Consider the following 22,381-nt stretch of genomic DNA (forward strand, 5'->3'; position numbering starts at 1 on the left):
AAAATATTGAAGTAGCAAATATTCAGTGTTATAGAATGTTTATTCTCTAGAACACAAGGGTCTACTGATAAAGCTTCAGTAGTCTTAGAGTAGGATCTCACACCCGGTACTGTATCTGTTGTGAGTGATAGATCAGGTGGTAAAGCTATTCTGAAATGTTCATAGTTAATATGACCCTGGGTTATCACTGAAGTTTTCAGAAATATAAACAATATTGAAAACCACATCCTTGCCAATTCATTTAGAAATGAATTTCCTTGAGAGTCTCTAGATTCAGCTTTTAACAAACATTTAAATTATTCAGTCACTCAACAGATACTGTCAAACAATTGCTAGATATTATGCTGAGTATTAGGTAATATATCAGCAAATAATAGACATTGGCTTTGCCTCAATGAAACTTTTAGTTCTCTAGTGAAATAGGTAATAAGTCTGTACGTAAATAACATAAATTTTGTTAGGTGGTAGGATAGGAACAGTGAAGTGATTAAAAACATTATAGTCAAAGATTTCAGGAGGTTTTTCCTAGTATCTATACACAAGCATGATCCTCCCATTTGATAAATGCAGGGATTAAAATTTCCTGGAAATTGAACAGCATATGAAAAGATGCAGAAAGCAACAGAGTGCTTTTCATTGAGGTACTCCCAATTTAGCATAAAGAAATCTTTATTCAAGATATAAGGGGTTTTGCTATTTAGTTATTTACCTGGATTTCAGTATTTTTTTGGTTGAAAGATGTTTTTCTGCAGCAGAGCAAGTAATACTTTTTAATACTGTAAAACACCAACTGAAACAAAGGGTTATCAACATTTTATTTTACAGTGGAATCCAACTTTAAAAATAATGTTAACTAAGCACCAGTGGATCATGCCTTTCAAGAGGCTGAGATCTGGAAGCCAGCCTGAGCAGAAAATTCTGCAGATTTTATCTCCAGTTAACTAGCAAAAGAACTATAGCTGTGAGCAAGAAAGCTGAAAGAGCTCTTGCTGTGAGCAAGAAAGCTGGGCAAGTGCAAGTCCCTGCGTTCAAGCCCTGGGACCACCACAATAAAATTAAATGACTAATGTTATTTTCTTTCTTAAGAAAACAATTCATACTCATTTTAGAAGATCTAGGAAAAAGGCATATAAACAAAAAGAAAAACTACCTGGTGTTGGAGGTGTGGTTCAGGTGGTAGAGCATCAGCCAATGATCAGAAGTGTCAGATGCCAAGGTCAAGGACCAAAACCAAAACAAAACAAAACTACCAGTAAACTTACTACTCGGAAGATAAAGTTCTGTTTGCATTTTGATAGATAGATAGATAGATATTACAAAAATATAGAAAGATAGCTATTACCATTCTTTATGGTATAATGTATGAACAATACATAAATGCAATAATTTTATAGTTTTTGTTGTGGAAACATATCCTTGAAAAGGCTGGTGGTGTAACTATGGTAGCATGCTGGTTAGGAGTGGCCTCTGGGGATGAATGAGTAGTATCTCAAACTTCCTACTTCTACTTTATTTTTTCTTAGTATTTTTTATCTTTTGTTCATCTTAGGACTTGAACTCAGGGCTTGAGCAGTGTTCTTCAGCTCTTTTGCTCAAGGCTAGATCTCTACTACTTGGAACCACAGCACCACCTCCAGTTTTCTGGTGGTTAATTGGAGATAAGAGTCTGGGACTTTCCTGCCCAGGCTGGTTTCAAACTGTGATCCTCGGATCTCAGCCTCCTTGCTAGGATTACAGGCATGAGCCACCAGCACTCTGCCTCCTACCACTACTTTCAGAAGGACACTACTTAAAGAAAAAAGGAGCTCTTGATTTTTCTTGATATTCTCTTTGAATTTAGATTATAGCTAATACTTCATTAGGAAGATAAAATGGGTTTTGCAACTAAGGAGAACTTTTTAAAGCCAAGTACCTGTGTCTCACACCTGTAATCCTAGCTTCTCAGGAGACTTGAGATATGAGGATCTTGGTTCAAAGCCAGTCTGGACAGACAAATCTGAGAGACGCTTATCTCCATTTAACTAGCAAAATGCCAGAAAAGGAGCTATGGCTTAAGTGATAGAACACCAACCTTGAGCAGAAACAATTAAATAAAAATGCAATTCAAACCCTCATGCCAGCACACGCTAAAACCTTTTGTTAAGTGCTTTTGAACTCTGTTGGTTAATGATGATAAATCCCTATGAAAGACTCAAATATATGAAAGTATACAATACTGTAAGGAACACTCACAAATATAAGCATTAAAATATGATTATTCCTTCATAAAGATGTATTAATCTACAGGGCTAAGAAGGTGGCTCAGTGGTAGAATGCTTGCCTTGCATGCATGAGGCCCAGGGTTCAATTCCTCAGCACCACATTAGCAGAAAAAAGCCGGAAGTAGCACTGTGGCTCAAGTGGTAGAGCTCTAGCCTTGAGCTGAAGAGCTGATGGACAACACCCATGACCAAAAAAAAAAAAAAAATGTATTAATCTTTAGCAGTTCCCCTCTTGGAATCATTTGTAATTGTTTGCTCTTTTAAGTACTACTATTTGGTGGTATTTGCTAATATAATTATATATTATTTACTATTTGATACTATTTGCTGATTTGGGTATTATGACCACATTCCTGAAATTGATGGGTCAAATGATTTTTAAAACTTTATATTGCTGTATGGGCTTCCTGAAGAATAATGCTAATCTATACCTTTTAAAAACCTGGTGTTTACTTTTAATTTTTTTTTATTTGTTTTATTTTTTTGCCTGTTTTACAGTATTAACACTTACAGAAAACACAGATATTTACTTTGGTTTTAACTGTTTTAGCAGGTATTTTTATGATTGTTTTCATTTACATTTCACACAAAAAAAAATAAAGAGTAAATTTGGTTGTTGGTTTTTTTTTTTGAGGTTTAGCAAATTAGTACCACTTGTTCATTTTAGATTGACATACCTCAGCACTAATTCCTGCCAGCCTCCTCATGCCTTTATATTAATTCAGAGGTTCCTTTCCTTACAGTGCATGAGAATTCTTCATGTCTTTCTCTCCCCCATTTTTTCTCTTTCCTAAAGGTAGAATCTTTGTAAAGGTCAAATGATTCCTTGAACAGGCATAAAGTTAGTTCTAGAAGTTAATTGAAATGGTCTTCTGTTCTTTCTGCATTAATATTTTCCTAAACCTTTCTGTTGGTAGAGAAGAGAGTGTTTTTCTAGAAATCTTTTTCTACTGGTATAAGGGCCAGGAAAAATATTAGAGCCAGACCACCAAGTATAAACAGAGAAGTACAACTATCTGAACAGTCAAAAGATGCTGTTGGAATGACATAAAACTAAGTGCCCATAAAAGTTAATTGAGGATGTCACATTGTAACAGAACACGTTATTTATAGATCATTCTAGAAAAATTGAAGGAAATGTGGAAAAGGATAGGATATTAATAAAAATATAACTTCAGGCTGTATATTTTCTAACTGAATCAGGTTTTAAAAGTACAGAGTGCCCAATTTGTCCCAGATTTGTGCCATACATTCCATGAAATGTAAAACATCACTACCATTAGTCTAATAAGGAAATTAGACATATGGACAGTTGTGTACAGTTGTGTCATTATTTTCTTCTGATGTGTAACAGAACACCACAGACTGGATAATTTATAAATAATAGGTTTATTTGGCTTATAGTTCTGGAGTCTGGAAGAGACAGAGCATGGACTGTATAAGGGGACTAGAACTCATTACAGCTTACCCAGATGCACTCCTGTGATAACAGCATTCATCTATCCATTCACAGGAGTAACGCTCTCATGATCTAATCACTTCTTACAACATCCTACCATCCAATACTGACAATGGAAATTAGATTTCAGTATGTTTTGGAAGGACTATTGAAACCATAGCAAGCTATTTGTTACATTGTTTGCTAATCTTTTCTATATTTTCTATGTGTTTAAAAATAAAAAATATCACCTTAGTGTTGAACAGCTGCTTCATATACCATATAGTCTTAACTCTAAGGCATGAATTAGATCAAACTTTGAATGGGAATATAAAATTGGTACTTATGCCAAATAAAATGAAACCATCCTCATTTGCATTGGAGGGGAAAAGAAAATAGTACAGTAGTAGAATCCTGATAAGAAATTGAGATCCCAGCAGGCACTGGTGGCTTAACCCATAATCCTACCTACTCAGAAGGTTGAGATCTGAGAATCATGCTTCAAAGCCAGCTGGGCAGGAAAGTCTATGAGACTCCTACCACCTCCAATTAAACACTGGAAAACCAGAAGTGGAAATGTGCCTCAAGATGGTAGAGTGCTAGCCTTGAGCAAAAGAGCTCAGGAACAGCACCCAAGCCTGAGTTCAAGCCCCACAATCAACCAAAAAAAAAATGATATCCCAAAATTTTTCCTCAGTTTTTATCTCCCTTTTTAAGTATTATCTCATTTTGATACCCACTGCCACAACTAAGCTTGCTTGCTCTGTCTCCATTTGCCTTTTGTTGTTATGGTCTTTCTTCCTTGGATGTATCATTTTCAGGGGAAAGAATATTGATTTCCTATCGGTATCAAAACTAAATCATGAAGCAAGTAAATAACAGAATGGCTTATAAAGAGCAATTATATACTCCTCTTAGTGTTCTTATTTTGATAGATGAAGACACTGAAGATTAGAAAGTTAAGATTACTTGGAGAAAGTCACACAGAATAATCAATAGTAGAAATAGTATCTACTCTAACTTTGTTAAGACTTAAATGATAACACTAGACTGATAAAATAGAATAAAATCTAGAAATTAACCTACATATATATATAGTCAGCTGCTTAGAATATGATAACATGAAAGTACAGTAGGGAGAAGATGAATTTTTTAATAAATGGCATTGCATCAATTATATAGAAAAGAATGGACTTGTATTCCTACCTTATACCAGGAAAATACTCATTTGAGTTGTGTAAGAGACCTAAGTATACATATAAAATAATAAAGCTTACAGAAGATTATCTTTATGACTTTATCTCAGTCAAATTTTTCTTATTAAAAATGTTTTCCCTTTAGTTGTCAGTTTGGAGAATAATGGTTGGCAATACAGCAAATTCTAGTGAACCATCAAAAATTTCTAAAATAAGGATGGATTTCTAAAGAATACAACAAAATAAGGGTCAGATTATAAAGGAAAAGTTGACCAATTGATACTCATTTAAATGAGTTCATTGAAAGAAGAAAATGGAAAAATAGTTCACTAAGTATAAGAAGTTATCTGCAGCCCATGTTTGTAATAATGACTTGAGAAATCACTCAACTGCTTGTGTCAATCAACAGAAAATAGATAAAAGGCTTGAACAGGTACTTTCCACAAGAGCTATCCAAATAACTAATAAACATATGAAAAGGTGTTCAACCTTATCAGGAAAATACATACTAAAATCCGAAACTACCTTATATACAGGTGTAACATTGATTAAACAGGCAGAAAAAAATCAAATGTCAGGACAGCTAGGAGGATAATACTTTAAAGCACTCTGGTAGCACCTTCTAAAGCTGAGCGTACACATATTCACTATGACTCAGCATCTGCTCTCTTTGATACCCAGTAAGTTCCAAAAAGCATTCTTCAAAATACCCCAACCTGCATACAATCCAAATGTCTTGTCAGAGAAAGATGGATAAATAATGAAATAATCTTATGATAGAATACTATATAGCAGTGCTTTTTTCCCCCTAGTTTTTTGGCTTTATTGAGATAGAGTCTTGCTGTACAACTGGGCTGGCTTCAACTTGAAATCTTATTGCTTTAACCTCTGGAGTGCTTGTATTATAAATCTGACCAGCAGTACTTGCCTTCATTTTGTCACCCTCCTTCCCCTCTCCTTCCCTCTTCCCCACCTTCCCTCCCTCCTGCCTCCTTCCCTCCCTCCCTCCCTCCTTCCTTCCTTCTTTCCTTCCTTCCTTCCTGCTTTCCCTTCTTCCTTCCTTCCTTCTTTCCCTTCTTCCTTCCTTCTTTCCCTTCTTCCTTCCTTCCTTCTTTCCCTTCTTTCATCCTTCTTTCCCTTCTTCCCAGTGCTTTCCTTTCCTAACCTATCTGTGGTAATAAGACAGTTTTCCCTAACTATAGTCTTGTACAATACTGTATTACACATGATACTGTCATATAGCTCAAGAAGTTTCCAACCTGAACCTATGACATTGCTGATTAGTATTACACTTATAATAGTTCTGCTGTCAAGCAATGAAAAAGGACTAACTGCAACTAAAACAACATTAATAAGTCTCACAACCAGTTACAAATCTATATTATGATTTAATTCATAAGAAGTTGAGTGACAACAAAAATCATTCCCCTATGATATTAGAAGTTAGAATTGCTTTTGAGAAGACTGTGATGTTCTCTTTGAGGACATGAGAACAATTTTGAGATTCTCAATATTAGCATTGCTAGTTATGAGTAGAAGTTCTAGTCTAAGAAATTATCTATACATAGTTTGGACACTTGTTTATATATATATATTTTATACTTAATATTTGAATTTAAAATTATTGATCAACTGGTAAACCTCTGTTTTCACTAATACAATAGATTAGTAGAGGAAATATTTAAGTATAAGTTAACAATATGAAATACTAATTATTATTTTACATAAGAAACTTTAACAAGACAGAGAGATAGAGAATAATGAAAAATATCTACTTAAATCAAGTAGTCAAAGAAGGATTTTTCTCTAAGAAAAGATGAGACCTGGAAAATAAAAAGGAATTGACAAAAGAAAAATGAGAGGTAGTGATTTTAGAAGTCATTTTAACTAAAAAGATAGAATTTAGTAGATGTATAGTAAAAGAGGGCATTACATACAGAAAGCCCAACTTGGGAAAAGGAGTTATAAAACCTAGGAAAGGGAAGTTTAGCAAGAGGCTTGCCATCGGCACAAGAAGAGCAAGAATATTATACCTCAAGTAAAGGAAAGTAGTTTTAAAGGAAGCACAACTAGGTGCTTGGCACATACAAAGGCAGAGACAGGAGGATCTCAAGTTCAAGTCCCACTTAAACTACATTAAAAAAAATGGGTAGGGATATAACCCAGTGGTTACCTAGCATGCACAAGTCCCTGCATATAATCACCAGCACTGTGGCTACAAGAAAACACAAAGGTAACACATTCCTCAGTTAATTTTTCAAAATGAAGGAAAATACCATCTTATCAAGAGTCACATAAGATTTAGTGTGCTTGTAATTTGAGGGTAAGTATCTCATATTTACTCATGAGAGAATTTTCACTAAAGCATTTAGGGGTAGAGGGGGACAACATTCCTTCCAATCCTTCTAGTCTTAGTGGCTTTGGCATTCTACTGTACCTTTCTCTCCACCTGTATCCCACAGTTAGTTCTTTACCACTTGTTTCAGCTGTTTTAAAGCACTTCTGTACATTTGATTTTCTTTAATCCTAACAGAACTGAATGCTTGTGGAGGTGCGTGTGGAGAAATTGAAGCTCAGAAAATCTGTATATGACTTGTCTAGGGTTATAACTTAAACTCCCGAGTCCAAAGTACAGTGCTTTTCCATTGTACCCAGAGGCCTTCCTCTCTTCCAGATCTACATATGATGATGCTATGTTTATAATATAAACTTCCACATTATAAGTAATGAATGTGTAGCCTATTGTTTCTAGATTTTATCTAAGACATCTTCCTAGAAGGGCTATGTGAGTTAAATATTTAAATATAGCATATGTGCATGTGAGTATATTTTACATGTACCTGAAATCAATTATATACTAAGACGTTTCTCAAGTTCTTATTATCTCTTGAAGTAATTAGAGCCTCCCTTAAATAGGCATATCCAGGCTCTCTTAATAATTATTTCTAATGTCATGTGTTGTTTTTATTACTTAAAATCTGGTGAAGAGCAACAGACCTAGATACAGAGTTGAAAAGAATTCTAATAGCCCAAAAGTTCACTAAAATGAAGAGAGAAACCAAATGGTTATTCAAACTTAGTTTATTTTCCCTAGTGTTAGTCTCTGACTCCTGTCTCTTTGACACCACAGCTAATGAATATATTTGTTGGTAGTTGTTTTTCATTACTTGTAGGTAGTTAAGAGGGGCCTGGGATCATGTGAAGCTGGTAAATATAATTTCTTTGCTCTTAATTTATGCACAATTATTATGGGAATTAAAACAATAAATATTCAGCCTTTCAAAAGTAGCATGCTACATTTTCATATTCTCCAGCCAAATAAGCTGTTTGGTAAATGGCATCAGAGGACTAACAGATATTTTTTAAAATATTGATCAAATGAAGTTGATGGAGTCATGGCTTTTGAGAGTTGAGATACTTTTATTGAATATGTACAACCAGTTCTTAAAATATCCTAATGTAAGATAGTATTACATTTATTTGAATTTTTATGACAAATAAACTGGAATGGTGTACCATAAAACAACAACAACAAATCTGGGATTTCTGGAAAATTCCCTATTACAGTTAAATCTTCAGCCATCCATTTCTGGTGGGCGTTGTAGTTATTCGTATGAGAGAATTACTGTTAGTATTGCCTTGGGAAATCTTCCTAGCACATTGTGTTGTCTCCTGCATAGTTTGGGGGCCAGGTGATACAATAATGCACAAGACTCTTTAAGGCATTTCATTGCCCAATTTTCCTTTTTTTTTTTAAACTATAGAGTGATTCTCATCAGTTCCGTGTCATGGCAGCTGTCCTTCGCCATTGTTTACTAATCGTAGGTCCAACTGAAGACAAAACAGAAGAATTGCACAGGTGGGTAACCTCTGTGTTGGTATCTTGGTGTAGTGAATTGCCAGTTCTTATTTCCATTATGCGTCTAATTTAATAGTTTAATATATAAGCATAAGAGAGTGAAAATATTGCTACAAATCAGAAATTATGCCCTGATGTGGAATTTCCATTCTGTCCTCTTTGGCTTTGTTATATTGAGCCCCAACATAAGAAGACAATTTGGCATTTGTGGTATTCAACAATAAAACCCAGAGAAAAACAAAAATGATTCACATAATTAATGAACGTTTTCTGTATATGGCACTGACTGAGCTAAGTGCTTTATAAAAATTAACTTCTGAGCTGGAAAAGTAGTTCAGTGGTAGAATACTATTTTATTATCTTTAATAAATGAAGAAACTCATGTACAGGAAGAGCAAGCATTTTCTCTGAGATGAGTTTTAATAAATGAAAACTGTAAGATTTAACCCCTACTCTGTGTGTGTGTGAGAGAGAGAGAGAGAGAGAGAGAGTGTGTGTGTGAGGGAGAGAGAGAAAGGGGGAAGGGAGAGGGAAGGAGGGAGGGAGAGTCTCAGGGCCTGGGTGCTATCCTGATCTTTTGTGCTTAAGGCTAGAACTCCACCACTTAAGCCACAGCTCCACTTCCAGCTTTCTCATGGACATTCCTGCCCAAGCTGGCTTCTAATCCTGATTCTAAGATCTCAGACTCCTAAGTATCTAGGAAGCCTGGCAAACCTCTAGTTTTAATTACTATCTTTATTATTTTTACTAGTCTCCTTTTTTTCCCTCTAACACTCTCTCTGCCCCTGTGTGTGTGTGTGTGTGTGTGTGTGTGTGTGTGTGTGTGTGTGTTGTGTGTGTGTGTGTGTGTGTGTGTGTGTGTGTGTGTGTGTGTGTGTGTGTGTGTGTGTGTGTGTGTGTTACTAGGGTTTGAACTCAGAACCTTGTGCTTGTAAGGCAGGTGCTCTACTTGTGAGCCATGCCTATTTTAGGCTTTCCACAGTTGCTAGGACAAACAGCTGTAACCCCCTATCCAGCTTACCTTCAGTGAAATGAAGTCTCATGGACTTTTCTGCCTGGGTTGGCCTGGAACCTCCATCCTATATGGCTCAACCTCCCACTTTGCTTAGAATGAGTAGCATTTGGCATTTGCCACCTTACCCAGCTATGGGTTGAGAAGAAATCTTGAAAATTTTTCTGCCTTAAATCTGACCTTGAATCTCCCAAGTAACTAGGATTATAGAAATGAGCCACCAGCACTCAACTAATTTCATTTCTAAGTATTTACCAAAAAGTGTATCTTAAGCAATGATCATTTTAAAAAACAAAACCAAAGCCTGGTGCTGGTGGCTCATAGCTTAATCCCAGCTACTCAGGAAACTGAGGTCTGAGGATCGTGGTTCAAAGCCAGCCAGGGTAGGAAAGTCCAGAAATTCTTATCTCCAATAAAACCACCAGAAAACTAGAAGTGGCACTATGGCTCAAGTGGTAGAATGCTAGCCTTGAGGTGAAGAGCTGAGGGACAGTGCCCAAACCCAGAGTTCAAGCCCCACAACCAACAAAAAAACAAACAACAAAACAAGAACAGAGACATACTATTTAATACTAAAGTATATTAAAATATATGAAATACAGTAAAAGCAGTTCAAATTATGCAATTTGTGTATTAGAATACTTAATAGATTGCTGTTAAAATTCATTCTCTGGGACTGGGAGTATATACCTCAGTAGACCACTTGGCTGGCATGCATAAAACTATGAGTTTAGTCCCTAAAATAATTATTCTCTGAATAAGAGAATAAGAACTGTATAAGAATTAATGCATTGTCCATTCTCACTTGCTATTCTAGATCAGATTTATAGTAACAGAAAGACTATCATAAGACTACTTGTGCTTTATTCTACAAGAATATAAATAATATTTTGAACAACTCAAATTCAGACCTAATGATTTTGGCATTAGCTCTGTTTTCTGAAGAAATTAACGTGAGGTTTCTTAGTAGAAATTATCCTTGAGCACTTAAAATATCCAATTTTCCAAAAGATATCATACCCATTGAATAAATGAAACAGACTATTATGGTTTTTCAGTCAAATACATATTATTTTATGTATGTTCAGAGACATGCTATAATGTACCAAATTTGTATGTAGATTATCTTTATATATGCTCTGCATGAGCTTTCAAAGGTTTTAGCTTCAAGGTTGAAAAATATAAATTCTGAACTGAGCATGGTAATAGAGGCTTGTAATTGCAGCACTCAGAAAGTGGATCACAATTTCAAGGCCAGCCTGGGCTACATAGGTAGCAAGTTCAAGGCCAGTTTGATCTATATTGCATCCAAAAGAAGTAAAAGTCTTCAGCAGCTATAGATTAAACGTGCCTTTAATTTTCTTGAGCCTTGGATTATATGTAATAAAATATATCCTAAAAAGATTTTAAGTCTTTTTACCACTATAATTTGTTTTGAGAATCAAGAGATAACAGTAATGTAGACACTAAATCTAAAAGAAAATTGGCATGTAAGTCCAGAAGTGAATTGATTCTTTTTGGAAATCACATACTGTAAATGAAGTTGTCATACCAAGAATGTCAGGAGAAAGCATTTTGACAAGAATTGTTGTGATAGTCACCGGTGCGCTGCAAGGATTTCTCTGAAGAATGAGCTGGAAACCTTAACACATCACCCAGAATTAGTCACAAAAATACAACTTCACTGAAATCTTTTTAAAACCAGAATTTTAAAGTTATATTTACTTAATTTTCCTTTGTGATACTGCCTTTTTTCCTTAAATTTGCCTTTATGTTAAAAATGCTTTGATTTTTTTAAAAAAATCTATTAACGTCACTATAGATACAGAATTGAATGTCTTATACAGAAATATTGAAAACCTAGTACCACAGACAATGTTATAAGTGTTTCTCAAAGGCTTTCCTGAGAGATTGAGGTTGCTGCTGACTTAACAGTTTGTCTGGAGTGGCCCTGCATGCCCCTTTAATCAGAATTAAAGTGATTAGTGTTATTTTGAGCAGTACTGACTCTAAGCTAATCCATTTAAATAGAAAACTGCACCAAACTCAAGGGCAATTTTAGGAATTTAGTAAATTGTTAAATCTATTAAAATTTTCTTTCTACCAACCTTGAGAACAGATTCTGTGTGTATGTGTATGTGTGCATGTATGCATGTACTGTGTACCTGTATAAGGCATAAATTAATCTTTTAGAAAAAAAAGTGCATCAGCGTCAGATTTCTCGTTCTTAAAATGTTACTTTAGTACTGAGATGTAGCTCAGTGGCAAAGCACTTGCCCGGCAAGTGCAATGTCCTGGGTTCGATGCCCAGTACCAAAACACAAAAAAAGACAAAAGAAAAAAATGTTACTTTACAATTTTATGGTTTGCCCATTTGGTTTGTGGTAAGGAAAAATGTATTGTTCTAAGTAATCTTGGATAGACTAGTATATGACCTGCATTTCAAATCCAAATGATTATGTGATGATTAATGAGAGGTTCCTAAAGCCACCTGTCCCTGGCAGTAAGTAAACCTCTTAGCAAATGACAGGTGCTGCTCCTGCCATATTACTTCGGACACTATTACTTTTAGATAATGAAAGTTGTAGCTGTTAAAGCTAAATATTAGATCTTTTAAAGTTGTTTTCTTGATCAGACATTTTAAAGACTTCTTCTCTGTTTATTCTGTAACCATGTAAAGAAGTCTGCTGTCTGTTATTCTAAATTTTTTCGGAAGCCTGATAGATGCTTTGTGCTACATGTGTTAGAAGCATGTAAAGGTGTATTAAAGGAGTCAAATAATAGCTTGGCAACTTTTCTCTGGTATGTTTTCTCTTTAAGGCAGTTCTGTTTATTTTTTTCAGAGAAGTCAGGAAGACATAGACATAGAGATAAAAACGAGGTATCTCACAAAGATAGTAGGCCTTGACCTTCATTTCTGCTATTCAACATTTTAATAGATTTTTTGTTTGTTCTATGTCATTTCTTTTTTGTCCATACATATGGCAACAAGAAAGTTGTTGATATTATCCATCTTTTTTGGCTACTTGAAAGGACACTGTAGTCCTGTTTGCCTCACAGTATTTTTAGACTCCTTTCCATAATTAAAAGCTTAGGTATAAACACTTAGCCCCCAGAAGTTGCATGTGGATATGGTTTATTTTGGGAGAAAAGGAGGTAGAGAAGAGAAAATGAGATCAGATTTCTGTGTGTCCATGTGCCAGTCCCAGGGCTTGAACTCAGGGCCTGGGCACTGTCCTTGAGCTTCTTTTGCTCAAAGCTAGTGCTCTGCCACTTGAAACACAGCTCCACTTCCAGCTTTTTTTGTGATTAATTAGAGGACTGTGATCCTTAGATGTCAGCCTCCTGAGTAGCTAGTATTACAGATCTTAGCCACCAGCTCCCAACTTTTTATTTTTGTGCTCAATCTAGCTGTTTTATCCATCAAGTACATTTTCATATACAAAGCTTGCTGTTTTCTGTTTAGACTAATTCATTTGTTCTCACATATTTAAAGAGGACAGTTTAGCACCTAACACCTCATTTTAATGAGGTTTTTTTTCACAATTGTGTAATTGTGATAAAATAGAGATAAAATTTGGCATCTTAACAATTTAAAATGTGCAGTTCAGTGATATTAAATATATTTATTATACTGCACAGCCATCATCACCATTTATCTTTTCTTGTCTTGTAAACTTTATACCCATAACAGTAACTTCTCATTCTTCCCTCTTCCTAGCTTCTGGTAACCACTATTCTACTCTGCCTATGAACTGACTATTCAATAGATCTCATGTATAAAATTATATAAGACTTGACTGGTGACTGGCTTTTTTTATTTAGAAAAATGCCCTCCAGATTCATCCATGTTATAACATGATTACATTTCTCTTTTCTTGATTTTTAAAGGTGGGATAGTATTCCATTGGTATATGTACACTACATTGTCCATACATGTATCCGTGATACTTGAGTTGCTTCCACATTTTAACTCTTGTTAATGTGGAATCATTACCTGCTATGAACAGGTTATACAAGAACTTCTTTAGCACCTTGCTCTCAGTTCTTTTGCGTAGATACCTAGAAGTGAAATTGCTAGGTCATATGGTAATTTTGTTTCTAGTTTTTTGAGGACCAACCATGATGTTTTCCACAGCACAGGTACTGTATCATTTTTCATTTCTACCACTAGCGTGGTAAGCATTCCAGTTTCTCTTTATCCTTGCCAACAGTTGTCATAGTCTGGGTTTGTGATGTATTTTGATTTTTGTAGTAGCAATCCTATGGATATGAGGTAGTATCTCATTATAGTTATGACTTACCTTTTCCTAATGATTACTTATGGTGATCATCTTTTTGCATGCTTATTAGCCATTTGCATGTGTTCTTTGGAAATGTGGTGTGTGTATGCCTGTCCTGGGGCTTGACCTCAGGGCCTAGGTGCTGTCCTTGAGCTTTTGATCTTGAGTCACAGCTCCACTTCCAGTTTTTTGTGGGTTTCTTTTTTTTAGGAGGGTGTTAATTAGAGATGAGGTGTCACAAACTTCTCTGCATGGGCTGGCTTCAAAACATGATACTCAGATCTCAGTCTCCTGAGTAGCTAGGTTTATAGGCATGAGCTGCCAGTGTCCACCTTTGGAAACTTTTGAAGCTTAACAATTTAAAGTTTTTCATACCGTGCTGTCTGTGGTTATTTTTTTCTCTTGTTGCCTACTTTAGTGTCACAGCTAAGAAATTATTGCCAAATCTGGTGTTGTGGAGCTATTATGCTGTGCTTTCTTCTATGAGATTTAAAGTTTTATGCCTACATAGGTCTTTGAACTGCAGCTGAGCACTGAACTAGGTGCCCCAAAGACTCTACAGTGTATACCCATGAACACCTAAGTGGGGAGACAGACATAAATATTATGTAAGAACAATTCCAGGGGCTGGGAAGGTGGCTCAGTGGTAGAGCGCTTGCCTTGCATGCATGAGGCCCTGGGTTCGATTCCTCAGCATCACATAAGCAAAAAGAAAAAAGCCAGAAGTGGCGCTTTGGCTCAAGTGGTAGAGCATTAGCCTTGAGCTGAAGAGCTGAGGGACAGCACCTAGGCCCAGAGTTCAGGCCCCATGACTAGACCCCCCCCCAAAAAAAAGAAGAACAATTCCAGACAAGAGTAGAAAGAGATCACAAGATAGGGTTTTGTTTTTTGTTTTTTGTTTTTGTGCTGGTCTTGGGACTGCTGAAGGCTAGTATTCTACCACTTGAAGCACAATTCCACTTCCAGCTTTTGTGTGTGTGTGTGGGGTGGGGGGGGTTGTGTGTTGTGTGTGTGTTTAATTGGAATGAAAGTCTCCTAAATATGTGTCAATAGGTGAATGGATAAAATATATGTGTGTGTTTCATTTGTGCATATATGCACATAAAATATTATTCAGCCCTTAAAAATCAAAATTCTAGGGCTGGGAATATAGCTTAGTGGTAGAGTGCTTGCCTAGCATGCATGAAGCCCTGGGTTTGATTCCTCAGTACCACATACACAGAAAAAGCCAGAAGTAGCACTGTGGCTGGGGTGGTAGAGTGCTAGCTTTGAACAGAAGAAGCTCAAGGACAGTGCCAAGGCCTAGAGTTCAAGCCCCAGGACTGGCAAAAAAATAAAAATAAATAAATAAAAATTCTAGCCAGGTGCCAGTGGTTCACACCTGTAATTCTAGCTACAGGCTAAGATCTGAGGATCACAGTTCGAAGCCAGCCTGGGCAGAAAAGTCTTTGAGACTCGTATCTCCAATAAACCACTCAGAAAAAGCTGGAAGTGGCGCTGTGGTTCAAGTAATAGAGTGCTAGCCTTGAGCACAAAGATCAGGGACAACACTTAGGCCCTGAGTTCAAGCCCAGGATTGGCAAAAAAATAAATAAAAATGGAGGGGAGGGAAAGAGGGAGAAAAATGAGGGTGGAGTTAACAAGTTAGATAAGAAATGTACTCACTGTCTTGCTTATGTAACTATAACCTCGCTGTATATCACCTTGACATTAAAATTAAAATTCTATAATTTGCAGGGGGAGAGGGTGGGAGATGGGAAGGGATAAGAAGGGGAAACAAAGGAGGAGGCAACAATGCTTGATAAGAAATGTACTCATTATCTTGCCCAATTAATTGTAACCCCTGTATACGGTATTTTCACAATAAAAAAATTCTGTAATTTGCAATAATGTAGATGAATGTGGAAGACATAACAAATTTAAGTAAGCCAGATACAAAAAAGGACAAATACTGCATGATTCTACTTTTATGAGGAATCAAAAGTGATGAAACTTACAGAGCCAGATAGTATAGTAATGGTTACCAAGGGCTGGAATGGGTGTGAGAGTGGGCTAGCCACGGGGAGCAGGCATAGCATACAAAGTTTCAGTTATACAATGAATAAAGTCTGGAGATGATGCTGTGCAAAATAGTCTATAGTTAACAATACTGTTCTATATACTTAAAATTTGCTTTAGGAGTAGATCCTATGTGAAGTATTGTTAACCCCCAAATAAAAAGATTATTTTAAAGTTTTCTACATAAAAAGAACAGAAATCTTTCAGAGATCTTAAGATTTGTTTTGATCGATTATCCTGTCTTGAAATTAGATAACCACACTCCAAATTAATAAAAAAAAAAAAGATGCATTTGGCCAGGAAGAGTTGTTAATAGATGTAAATCTACATATGCTGTTAACATGCTCCTTAATGTCATTTGGTGTTAAATTATGTTTAGTGCAGCAATTGATGGAGGACTAGAATTTAGGTGCCCTTTCCTTCCTACAGCTAACAAGGCTTTAATCAAGGCATTAAGGAGCTCTAACTAGGCCTTGCTTTTGAATTTGCATATCAGGAGGGGGCTGGGAGCATGAGCAGGGAGGATGTCATGTTGCAGTGATTAATGATCTCTGGGAAGCTGAAAAGGAGAGAGTAATATACACAGTATTTCTACCCCCTGGAGTAGGAATGCAAACACCATTGTGCAAATCTGTGCATAGTCACTGACTTCCTGGTAGCTGGAGAATTTCATACACTCTTCTACCACAAATAAAACTGTCAGAGAAGTGACAGAGCTCAAAAAGCTGGCCTTCCTTACTTAAAAAAGAATAGCACAAACACAGTGAGCCAGAAAATTAATTTTGTAGTTATTTGGGAACTGAGTTATTTAATAACAAATGAGTAAATGGGAACTTTTCTTGAAAAGTCTAAAGCCTCCAAATATTTGTTGATGCCAATCCAATGCTACATTGCGTTTTTTTAAATTTACTGAGTTCCTAGAAACTGTTTACTTTAAATGAATTTAAAAGGGAAACATTCCTTTGTAATGAAATAACCCATCCTAAACTTTTCAATCTGGTGTCTGTGGTAGATTTAGAGAGTCATACTGTTAAAGAACTCCAGAGCCAAAAGGCAATAAAAGACTTTTATTAGGGGAAAAAATCCTAACATTTCAGAATGGCTTGTAGTTTTAGAAAGTAAAGTTCTTTCTCTATTTCTGTTTCTCTATTTCTCGCTCTCCCTTCCCTTCTTTACTTCTCACCCCCCCAATGAATCTAGTGTATTTAATAACAATTCCCAAGTGTGTAAGTCAAAAACAAATGATTTTAAAACTGTAAGAAACTTCAGGGGTTTGCAGATATTATGAAAAAAGAAATTTAGAGGAAAGTATTATTTCACTTGCCTTTGAATAGCCAAATTTAGAGACTTTGTTTAGTAATAATAATAGTAGCAGCAGTAGCAGGCTTTAGTCAGAACATCCACATAACTTGTAATTTGTCAGGAACTATTTAATCATAAAACTTGCTAAATTCTTTTTGCCTACAGTTTATTTGTTTACTTTTTGTGCCTGTACCAGGGCTTGGACTTAGAGCATAGGCTCTGTTAGCTTGCTTTTTCCACTGAAAGCTAGTGCTCTACTACTTAAATCAGAACTCCACTTCCAGCTTTTTGATGATTAAATTGGAGACAAGAGTCTTAACAGACTTTCCTGTTTGGGCTGGCTTGAACTACAGTCTTCAGATCTCAACTTCCTGATTATCAAAGATTATAGGCATGAGCCACCGGCACCTAGCCATATTTAAACATTACCAGTCATTGTTCTGCATTGTCTAATTTTTCAAATGGATTTCTTACTAACTTTATTTTTCCATAATGTAAAAGGAGAGGAAATATTTATCTATGGAGAAGTATAACCTCACTTCAGAGTAAAGGAAAGAGAAGCCTTTATTTCATAGTTACATTTTTCTGATTTTCTATTTGTTTTATGTCACTATGATCTAAATCTAAATTGGTTTTTTTTTTTTCACTATTAGGCTCCATGTTAAAACAGTGTCAGATAGATTAAGCCTGAGTTTAGTTTCCAAGGGGTTAGACTTTTAAATTGCATCTGCAACAGTTTATTTTTAATCAGGATATGGTTATTTTTAGACCTGCCTCTCTGTCACTAGGAAATGTAATGCCTGTCTTTCCATTGTTGTTTATCAGGAAGTTCTGAGGTACAGGCAATTAAGATTTAGTTAGCATAGAACAGTACCTCTCTTTTTATATGAAATAATGCATGGTAGAAAATGTGCTCAGTGAGAACATGTTTAATTTTGAAATTGTTAGTGAGGGTTTAATCTGTACACTGAACAACAGAACAAGGTTTTTAAGGGAAGGCCAGAAATACAAGGTGTGGGTTCCCCCTACTGGTGTACATCCCAGGCTTATGAATTCCTTAAAATATGACAGAAAGACTAAGGGACTGAGATTAGAAATCACTGTGTTAGCCTCATTTGAAGAGACCTAATGATAAGAAGGGGAGAAATAATACCATTTTCTTATTCCTGCATATGTCTTAGAAAAAAATGGATGATTTAAAAAATGTATTTTGTACAAAACTCAATCCTGCAATGTTTGGTTTTTTAATGTTGTTGCCTCTGTGATAAGCTGCTTATATGCATTACTTCTCAAATGCTTTATGTTGTAATCTAAGGAAGAATAAAACACCAATGGATCCATGAAAGGATTAAAACCCCCAGAAGAAAATACAAAGCTTAGCATTATTGTCAAAATAAAATCAAAGAACTAGCTTTAAAGCTCATTAATTCCCATTTTAGCAGTTCAGATAGTGACATGACATCATGTGACTCTGCCTGTCCATTTAACATCTGGTCTTACTAATTTGTCATATGTGTATTGAGACTGTCCTTTATTTTCTGCCTCTTAGTAAATGCCAAGTAATATTAATGGCTCATTTTGAAAAAGAAAAATTTTAATTGATTCCTTAAAAATCAACTTCTTATTGTGTTTGCATTTTAAAGGACTTATTCAATGAAATTAAAATATTGTATTTCTAAATTGCTTTTCAGCAATGCAGTCAACCTTTTAAGCAATGTTCCGGTCTCTTGTCTGGATGTTCTCATTTGTCCATTAACCCATGAAGAAACAGCCCAAGAGGCAACAACTCTAGATGAACTGCCCAGTGATAAAACAACTGAGAAAGAAACAGTTTTGAAAAACAATACCATGGTATACAATGGTATGAATATGGAGGCCATTCATGTTTTACTCAATTTTATGGAGAAGAGAATAGACAAGGTAAGCAAATTTTGGGAAGATGTTGTAAAGAATGTAAATGTGTCAATTTACAAACGCAAACCACTGAGATATTCACATCCCAGTTTTATTTTATAGCTGATCTGTTATATAATTTTACTTTTTAAAGTATTTTATTGTAACGTATGATAAATTACAGAAACCAAATAGGCTTATTTGTTTAATGCCAAAAATTGTGTTCTCGTAACACCAAATTTGTGACTAATGCCTGAAAATAGATCCATTCTGTGTAGATACTTGGGAAAATAACTTTAAAGATATCTTTTTAAAAATCCTTTTTAAGTTTTAAGTTTTTTGAATTTTCTCTAGGCTGTATCTCACTGTGTTTGGTGACTATATAAAAAAGTAGCAGGATAATATATGTGGGTCACCAAGACCTTCACCTCACCGATGCCTGTTGGCTGAGCCAGGGTACATTCTAGAAAATGGAGGACATGAAATAGCTTAAAAAATAGAAATATTGTTAAAAATAGTTTTAAACATAGTGTGTAAACTTTAATAAAGTAAAACAAATCCACCTCCCCCCACAATATCCATATGCAGGAATTACATGGAGAAAAACATACTTTTAGAAACTGAACTAATTAGTATGTATGGTTTTCTCTATAGGGAAGCAGCTATAGAGAGGGTCTGACTCCAGTTCTCAGCCTGTTAACAGAATGTTCTCGAGCCCATCGGAATATCAGAAAATTTCTCAAAGACCAGGTAAAACTGCTTGATGTATATTAAATCTCAAAGTTAATGTCTTTATGTTTAATTAACATAGAATTAATTCAGTTCATATGCAGTGGAGTTTTTTTTTCCAGAAAATCAGTAATCCATAAAAGTTATAATCTCACAAAGCATCCAATCAAGAAATAAGTGATCTTGTATATTTTTGAGTCATACATTTATTTATCCAACAAATGTCTTTTGAGATCTACTATGTGCTGTTTTCTAAATATTGCTCTGAATATTAAAAAACAGATAAATTTGTATGATGGTAGATTTTATAGCAGAGTGTGTAATTGGGTAAAATATAGAATATTAGCAGGAAATGCTAAGTGTTTTGAAGAAAGACAAGCAGATGAAGAGAAAGACATAATAAAGGGATAAGGGAGAACTTCCCTGAGGCAGTGACATGTGAGCAGAAAGTTGGATGAGTAAGAAAGGTCTCTGAAGAATGTCTGGAAGAAACATCTTCCAGAGTATGTCTTTGAGATGAGAGGATACTTTGGTATCCTCTGAAAAAAGAACAACAGCAACAACAAAAACGGAGCAGCCGTTGTGACTGGGCAGCCCAGGCTGCCTCATGCTCTCAAGCGGCAGAGATTATAGAAATGGACCACTGTCTTCAGTTTCTCTCTCTCTTCTTATAAAGATACCAGTATTTAATCTTGGGGCTGTACCCTAAAGACCTACCTAACTCTAATCATCTGCCAAAGGTCCTAGCTCTAAGCACTGTAATAGTTTATTAAGTTTCCCTTTGTTTACTACCTCAGAATGGGAATTAAGTTTAATATATCAGTCTTTAGAGGAAAATACTCAAACCATATCCATCCAAACTATAGCATTCTACTACTAGTCCCAAAGTTCATGTTCTCCTTATAATATAAAAGGCAATCACTCTATCCCCAGCAGTCCCAGATTTTAACTTATTTTGTCATTAATTCAAGCAAGATATGGTGATACACTTCTGGAATTCTAGCACTCAGGAGGCTAAGGTAGGAGAAGCATGAGTTTGAGGCCAGCCTGAACTAAAATCAAGAATCTGTCTCAAAAATCAAAAAGTAGGCCAGGCATGGTAATATATCCCTATAACCCCAGCTATTTGAGAGGTAGATATCAGGAGGATCTCTGAGGTTCAACATTAGCCCAAGTAAAAAGTTGGTGAGGCTCCATCTTGGTAAACAAAATATGGGAATGATAATTTACACCTGTAATCCAGCCACATGAGAGGTGTAGACAGGAGGACCACTAACCAAAACCATGTAGTCCCTGAGGAGACAAAGAATGTCTAAAACAAAAAAAGTCTGAAGGGTGTAGCTCAAGTGGTAGAGTGTCCTGCCTAACAAGTATGAGGCCCTAAGTTCAAACTTAATATCAAAAGAAAAAAGTATAAAGTCTTATCCAAGGCAGACTTCTAGCACAAAACCAAAATAAGTTAAAATTTTCCAGTGTACAGTGGTAGAACAGAAGCAGGTTATACATTTCCATTCCTAAAGAGCAGAATAGATAAGTACTAAGTGGGAACTGGTCCAAAGCAAGTAGAAGCCAGCAGGAGCTTTAAATGTTAAAGCTCCAGATCTAGCTATTTTTTGGTGAGAGATGAGTCCCCAAGACCTTGGTCATTTCCACCATTACAGCTTTGCTGGTCATAGCTCACATGACTGTCTCCTAGTATTGGAGGGTTTTCTGGGTAAGTGACATATTTCTGGATATTATCTATCTGGGGTCCCTGCTGCAATTCTACCACAGCTCCATCTCATTTTGCCCGCTCCACCTGTGCCTGTAGCAAATTTCTGCTTGGCCTCCAGGCCTTCCTTAGTGGAAGCTGCATGATCCCATAATTCTTGCAGAGCCAATACCATATTGAAACCAGAAAAGTACAGCTGGCATGGGCTGTGCCTAAACTTGCTTGAACCACTGTTGCAGCCAGAATTCTTCTCCATTTGAACATAGAAATGAATCCTGAGGTGAACTGGGGTGGCAAAGAAGTAAAGAACACCCTAGCTCAGTCCCTAAGATACTTCCACCCTGGAAGTTCTCTGCACCTGTGGTAGCCTGGAAGATTTGAGAGATGCCCTCTAAACTGTTTTCCATTCCTAACAGTCAGCATTCTTGCTAATCTCCTTAGCAAGGAGTTGCTCTGCTTTGCCCTCCTTAGCCACAGTTACTTGCTCTTTCTTTGTTCCTTCCCTGGCTGGGCTGTGAATCCGAATTTTTCTACTTTTGTTTCCTTTGGCTAACAACCCCTGCTTTAAATCTGACTACTATTCTGAATGCTTTGTTGTTTTGAAATTTATTCTACCACACAAACTAGTCTATTATTCTT

At 35.9% G+C, this 22,381-nt stretch overlaps 1 protein-coding gene across 2 annotated transcripts in view; it reads left to right on the plus strand.

Annotated features, from left to right (window-relative positions):
- Ric8b (RIC8 guanine nucleotide exchange factor B) overlaps positions 1–22,381 on the plus strand; it is a 104,391-nt gene that overhangs the window by 35,410 nt on the left and 46,600 nt on the right. For both annotated transcript variants that reach the window (XM_013023068.1, XM_013023060.1), the window contains exons 4-6: positions 8,660–8,754; positions 19,101–19,329; positions 19,957–20,052. In XM_013023068.1, the coding sequence (XP_012878522.1) occupies positions 8,660–8,754; positions 19,101–19,329; positions 19,957–20,052 (420 nt within the window). The remainder of the gene's footprint in view (positions 1–8,659; positions 8,755–19,100; positions 19,330–19,956; positions 20,053–22,381) is intronic.

Source organism: Dipodomys ordii, unplaced genomic scaffold (genome assembly GCF_000151885.1).
Source record: "Dipodomys ordii isolate 6190 unplaced genomic scaffold, Dord_2.0 Scaffold3, whole genome shotgun sequence".
NCBI lineage: Eukaryota > Metazoa > Chordata > Mammalia > Rodentia > Heteromyidae > Dipodomys > Dipodomys ordii.